The following is a 6,803-nucleotide window of genomic DNA, read 5'->3' on the forward strand; positions in this document are numbered from 1 at the left end:
GGGATGGTAAGCAGTATTTTAAAACCCTATCCCATTGGGCTGGGATAGATGGTTTCTTAGTCTAAATTTAACTCTCTCATTAATTAAATACCTTAACGCATTAGCCTGGTACAGTTTTCTTCTCTTAGGGTAAAACATCTCAGACAATCAATGTTGTTTGTTTTCTTCAAAAAGCCTGCTTTCTGGCACCTCAAGTGCTGTGGCTTTTAGTAAAACATGTAAAAGCAGAGTCTTGATCTTAGAGGAACAAATAGGAGCCCTCTTTTTCTTTGGGGGTTACAAGATGCTTACGGGATTGGGTGGAAGGGAAAGCTCTCCCAAGTCCAGTCAGCTTGGCAGCGTGGCTGGTGTCCTCTTGGTGTTATACTGGCCTGAGGGGTCAGAGGGGCACCCACTCCATGATGGGGACCACACACAGCTCTCGGGTCACCCCCTCATCCTGATTAGACTGATAGTTGCTCTATTTCCTAGGTCAGATCACATTGGGGCTTAGCTACAGAAAGACCCCTTTGGTGAGGTTATTTAATTAACTTCTGCTACAAGGTTTCAGGAAAGATGCTGTTTTTCTCTACCCTCCAGGGTTCTGTGGGAGGAGCCCTAGAAATTAAACTGACCCAAGATTAACAGGAGAAGAATGGAGCAGAGCTAATTGTAACACGGGCCTTGAACACACGTGGCAGAAGCTCAGGGAGGAGTCACTCCTAGGGGTGGTTAGAACTTGGGCCTTTATAGCATCTCTGCAAGGACGATAAATCTGTAGAGAAGACAAGACAAAGGATAAAGGCTTAGGTTTTCAGGGTGGCAAACCGTGGGAGGGTAAACACGGGGAAACTCATGGGAGCTAAGAGTTATTTTAGTCGGGTTTGTTATATACATTCCCCTCTTTGCTGTCTCTGGACGTAGAAAAGCCTTGAGATGTCTCTAGTGATTGAGTCAAAGTCCTGTTTCTGGTACAGGATGAGGAGATGCCTTCACAAATGGAAACTATGTCCTGTTTTTAAGCAAATGTGTGGCGGGGGTGGGGGAGGACAGAGCTTTTTTGGTATCTACCTTTTCTGATTGTCATCAGCTCAGAATAATCTTTGTGTAAAGTGGCATATTTTGGGGTGCCATATTCTTGGTCCCTGACACTTTAAAGCTAAAATGCCTTGGAAAAAAGTGCCAAGGAGGCAGGGTGGGGTAGCAAGGGGCCTGCCTCATCTGGGCTGGGAGCCCACATGGGGTGGGCTTTCCTTCTGGCCAAACCCAAAGGATCTGGGAGTTGGGACTTTCCTACTCATATCCTGAAGCTCTGACCACTCTATAAAACTTAACAACAACAACAAAACTCCATTGCTTCAAGCTATGCCCGTAACTAGATAGTACCTTCCACGCAAGTCAGAAGTCCCCAGGGCCATATCGTGGTGCATTTGGAGAGCAGCCTGTTTGCTCTAGAGCAGCGGTTCTCAGCCTGTGGGTCGCAACCCACAGGAACTGTATTAAAGGGTCGCGGCATTAGGAAGGTTGAGAACCACTGCTCTAGTGCCTTCCTAAAACCCCTTCACACCTCACTTCAGAGCAAGAGAAGGACTGAATGTTTGTCATAGGTCTGATGTGCTTTTAAACAATACTTCTCTTTTATGTAACTTCGATAGTTTATGATGTCTTATCAAATACAATTTGGAAAATGGAGAAAAACATAAGGAAAATGAAGATCACTTTACATTTCACAAGCCTTCAGATTTCTTTCAGAAATAATTTAAAATTACATTGTTATTTTAACAATTATAGTTGTAACAATGTAACAATTACATTGTTATTTTAACAATTATAAAATAGCAATCCCCTTGAGATAATCTGTCCCATCAATGGGACTCTTTAACAATTTATTTTGGCCATTCAAAAGGTAGATGGATCTTGGAAGTTAATTGTGAATTACAACAATATTTTTAAAGGTAGCTGATTCTGAAATAGTACTTACTAAGTGCCAGGAACCGTTCTAAACATTTTACATCTATTTAACTCATTTAATTATAAAAAATAAACTAAATGTGATTAGCACCATCCCTGATTGCACTTTCTTACTAGACGATCTTGCTAAATCAATCCTTGATTAGCATGCATACATCCATTTGGCTGATGTATTCTTTTCAGTTTTTGGCCGGGGCCAGGTTTGAACCCACCACCTCCAGTATATGGGGCCAGCGCCCTACTCCTTTGAGCCACAGGTGCCACCTGATGTATTCTTTTCGATACCAATAAATTATGTTCATCTCCAAAAAATATTACATTGTAATTTTAATGTCAATGTTTAATTTCAAAAGTAGCGTGTATAGTCCCAGGTTTGGTAGCAACCCCCCAAAAGTAGTCTTGTCTTAAGGGACATAGCCTTTCATGAGACATAGCTACAAAACAAAAAAGAGAAATGTTAATAAAAATAAATAAAAGGATAGAATTTGAATATATGTAAATATGAACTATGTATATACATTTGTGTATTTCTATTTTAAGAGACAGAATCTTGCTATGTTCCCCAGGCTGGAGTGCAGTGTCTATTCACAGATGAAATGGTAGTACAGCCTCAAACTCCTGGGCTTCCTTCCTCAACCTCCTGAGTAGATGGATGTTGAATTATAAATATATTTTTTAAATTGAGTAGCACATGTGAGTCCTGGGACTTCTGAGTCCTTAAATTGCTACTCATGTGGAAGTCCCAGGAAGATATTTTCAGTGAAAATATTTGGTAGTGAACTCCTAGAAACAGGGAATCAGAATTCCGGTCTTGGCAATGAGTTGTCACCCCTTAGGAACAGACAAGCCTCGTGGTTTAATTCTAGGCTCTTCTACCATCACCCTAGACTATGAAGGACACTGATTGTTATTTGTTATTGGCAAAACAATTCCACGTTCGGATGCTGTCTCGCCTGAGTGCCTTGAAGGTATTAATGACCTTGGGAACCTTGGCCACTATCCATTGAGACTGCAGAAAGCTCAGTGACCCTGTGTCCCACAGTCAGGCAGGGGTTAGTTTTAAATACCAACATTGTCAACCTAATGAGGAAGACTCTCATGAGTTTTTTCCAAAAGACTAACATTTAACTCAAACTTGGGCCGTTCCTTGGGTTGATAAAGTGAGTTCCCACACCTGCACCTGAGTCCGCCCCTGTAGGGAGGATTGTAAAGTACTAAATTGTTTGAGAACTGGGGCTTAGGAGTCAAGGTGATTTGCTCACAGCCTCATAGCTGGTAAGCGGCCAAGGAACAGACTGGTTCTTGGGTTTTCCAACCCTGACTCTCATGTTTCTGGGGCATGGACAGGCCATGCCCTTCCTGTTTCTGTCCCAGCCCCCTCCACCTTCCCCATGCCTTGCTCACTGAATGAGGGACTGTCCTGTTGGTGTGTGGCAGGCGCTGATTGCCGAGGAGGCGAGCAGCAGGCTCGCTGAGCAGGAAGAGGAGCCCGAGAAGTTCCGAGAAGCCCTGGTGAAGTTTGAGGCCAGGTTCAACTTCCCCGAGGCAGAGAAGCTGGTCACCTACTACTCCTGCTGCTGCTGGAAGGGCAGGGTGCCCCGCCAAGGCTGGCTGTACCTCAGCATCAACCACCTCTGCTTCTACTCCTTCTTCCTGGGCAAGGAACGTAAGTGCAGCTGGTGCCGGGGCGGCTGGCCCTTCATAGGTGAAGCCACGCAAGGCCATTACCATGAAGAGTTAGAGAGTACAAGATTGACATTAATGGTAGAGATGGCAACAGGTTCTGCTACCAGGGGGTTGCTTTGGGGAGAATTCATTCTTCCTGCTGCCTTAAAATGTTAAGAAACATTTCTGTGTAGCTCACCTTGTGGTTACTGGAGTTTTTACTGGTGTGGGCTGCTTTGAGAACCCAGCATCATAACTGCTGGCTGAGTATTTCCTAGTGCCTTGGAAGCGTGGCTGGATAATGTTTCTTCCAGAAGGGGAGTTCCTCATCTGGGTCCACTTGAGATTCATGCACTGACTCACCTCTCACACATTTGTCCACTGACAGGAGCTAAACTAGGCAGTGGGATTTCAAGGTGAAAAAGAAAAGCCACCAAATGTCAATTTGTATGTTGTATGTTTAAAAAGTCATTTTCATTGAAACTTCTTCCAGAGCCAAATCATGTTTCAAATGTCATGCTGGGTGGTTTGGATGCTGCGTGTGTGTGTGTGTGTGTGTGTGTGTGTGTATACATACACTTTTTTTTCTTTCTGCGTTTGTGTTTCCAGTTGAACTAGTGGGAGGGTCTCCTCCCAAGTGTCTGTGGGGGCGAGCTGCTGGCATATGCATGCTTTGCTTCCTTGTCTAACTCAGTTCTGATGCTCCAGGACATACCCGGATCTGCACAGCCCTTCCCCACCCTTGGAATGTGCTGTGATCTAACCTTGGCCACCCCCTGTTTTCCTTTCTGAAATGCTTTACAATGTGAACACCCGCCTTTGAGTCTTTTCCCCATGCTTAGCCTGCTCAGAAACTCCTGTTCACCCTTCAAAACCCAGTTTAGATTCCATCACCTCCAGGAGGCCTTCCCTGGTTCCTATATAATTTGTATCATATTTGTATTTCTGTGCTGGGTTCCATCAAGTCAGCGGTCACTCAACTTGTTTGCATGTCTGTTTTTCCTGTTTGAGCAAACTCTTTCCATGCAGGGCTCTGTGCAGAGTAGATGCTTAAAGAATGAATGTAGATGGTGTAGGTTAACGTGTGTGTGGGTGTGTGTATGTAAAAGACTTTATGTGAAAACAACGAGAAGTAGATGGAGAAGCTTATTCTCAAGCCAGGTACAAAAGGTGGCCTTTTAAAATTCTTAAAGCACTGAAAACAGCATTGCAAGATATATGGAAAGAAGCAGTGGAAATAAAAACACTGAATTGTTTCCTAGTTTATTTGAAAAGGAAAATTAATTATTTTCCGATATGTATCAGTGATTATCATTAAATCTGATTGTGTTAAGATGATGAGATTTGTAAAAAATAAAAAACTCCTAACATTGGATAACATTTTCTGGTTTAAATTGTTGTGTATGTCTCCTTAATAAAACCAGGCAGTCCGATGTAAGACTCTCCGTTCTTCTCAGCTCTGTATTGCCACCACTAGCTACTGCTGTGTTAGAAACATTTCTGAGAACAGAACACTCGTTTCTGAAATATACTGTTCGGACTGTGGGACTTTTAAAGAAGATTTTCATAAGCACTACTTGTACTCCGTCTCCTACCACTCTGACAACACCATTTGACACAGTTTAAACATTAAGTCCGTTGCTTTAAACGAGATCATGAATAATCCTCTTTTATGCTCCTGTTTCTCCTGCAGAGTTTGCCATGAATGCTGTCTTTGAAACCAGAATTTATGTAGATTCAGAAACTTTGGCAGGTTGGAGCAAAAGTTTGGAGTTTAAATATTCTTGAAAAGTTATATGATGTTATTTGGTATTTCAGAGTAGTGACCCCTGGAAGTGTGCGGTAGCCAGCAACTTAGGAAGTTTGACTTAAATCTTTTTTTTTCCCCCCACATTTTAGGCATCTTTATTTCTTTTTTTCTATGTTTATCTTCCATTAGCATCTCTATTATCCATACCATGTAGATTAATGTTTGGGCATGATCAGTAATATCGGAGGTATGCTATTAGGTTACAAAACTAAAATACAGAACGATACTTTATCTTCTGCATATATACATTTCTGCATAAATATACAAGTACTTGCAGCATAAGAAAGTTAGTGAAAGAATATACAAATGGACAGCAGCTATTCTCTTTGATCTATTTTAGGGTATTGTTATTTATTTCATTTCCTATAGTATCATTGTAACTATAATAAACACCTAATGCTCTTGTAATTACTGAAAAAAATTATCATGGAAAATCAGCCATTCTTAGTCCCAACCATATGAAATACACTGACTTCTAGAGTAGAGAATGTATCTTGGGTCTAGGAAGGAAAAAATTATTGAGAGAGCCTCTTCCAAGTATAACAGGATATAGCTCCCCTCATTCTCAAACCAGAGTGATAATTATTGATATTTTATGCGTTTTACTTAAATCTTTAAGAAAACTGTTAGAACATGAGTTGAGTTTGAACCAACGGCTGTCAGCAGTTCTATGCTCTTCTTTCCTGCTCTGGTTTAAAAGACGTTTGCTTTTTAGCCTAAGGAAAACTTAGGATTGTCACTTGCTGACACAGTCAAGTTTGGCTTGGATTGTATGGTCTGATAGGTATTTGCCCCTTTTCTCGTGCAGTTAAACTTGTCATCCCTTGGGTTGACATCCAGAAATTAGAAAGGACGTCCAATGTCTTTCTGACGGATACCATCAGAATCACCACGCAGAATAAGGAGCGTGACTTCTCCATGTTTCTGAACCTGGATGAGGTGTTTAAGATCATGGAGCAGCTGGCAGATGTGACACTCCGAAGGCTGCTGGATAATGAGGTCTTTGACCTGGATCCAGATCTGCAGGAGCCAAGCCAGATCACCAAGAGGTAAGAGTTCCAGCTCCAGGATGCCCCTAGCAGCACAGGGTTTCCCGGGGCTGGTGCTCAGCCTGCATTTAGAAGTGCTTTGTTGTACTGCATGGAAATTTAAACTCCTTATGTTGTTAGTCCTGACAGATGAAATCATTAGAAACGATTATCAGGTCAGGCATGGTGGCTCACACTTGTAATCCTAGCACTCTGGGAGGTTGGGGGCGGGTAGATTGCTTGAACTCAGGAGTTCTGAATGAGCCTGAGTAAGAGCAAGACCTCGTCTCTACTAAATAGAGAGTAAGAGCAAGACCTCGTTTTTATTAAATAGAAAACTAAATTAAAAT

At 42.2% G+C, this 6,803-nt stretch overlaps 2 protein-coding genes across 2 annotated transcripts in view; both read left to right on the forward strand.

Moving 5' to 3' along the window:
* LOC111726766 (TBC1 domain family member 8-like) overlaps positions 1-4,035 on the forward strand; it is a 75,127-nt gene extending 71,092 nt beyond the window's left edge. The window contains exons 4-5 of the mRNA XM_023515786.1: positions 3,388-3,616; positions 4,004-4,035. Of these exons, the coding sequence (XP_023371554.1) occupies positions 3,388-3,616; positions 4,004-4,035 (261 nt within the window). The remainder of the gene's footprint in view (positions 1-3,387; positions 3,617-4,003) is intronic.
* Positions 3,386-6,803, forward strand: part of TBC1D8 (TBC1 domain family member 8) — a 48,266-nt gene continuing 44,848 nt past the window's right edge. The window contains exons 1-2 of the mRNA XM_012807942.2: positions 3,386-3,616; positions 6,234-6,474. Coding sequence (XP_012663396.1) covers positions 6,344-6,474 — 131 coding nt within the window. The 5' untranslated portion in view covers positions 3,386-3,616; positions 6,234-6,343. The remainder of the gene's footprint in view (positions 3,617-6,233; positions 6,475-6,803) is intronic.

The sequence above is a fragment of the Otolemur garnettii genome, unplaced genomic scaffold (assembly GCF_000181295.1).
Source record: "Otolemur garnettii isolate 467f Iridium unplaced genomic scaffold, OtoGar3 scaffold00079, whole genome shotgun sequence".
NCBI classification, from domain to species: Eukaryota; Metazoa; Chordata; class Mammalia; order Primates; family Galagidae; genus Otolemur; species Otolemur garnettii.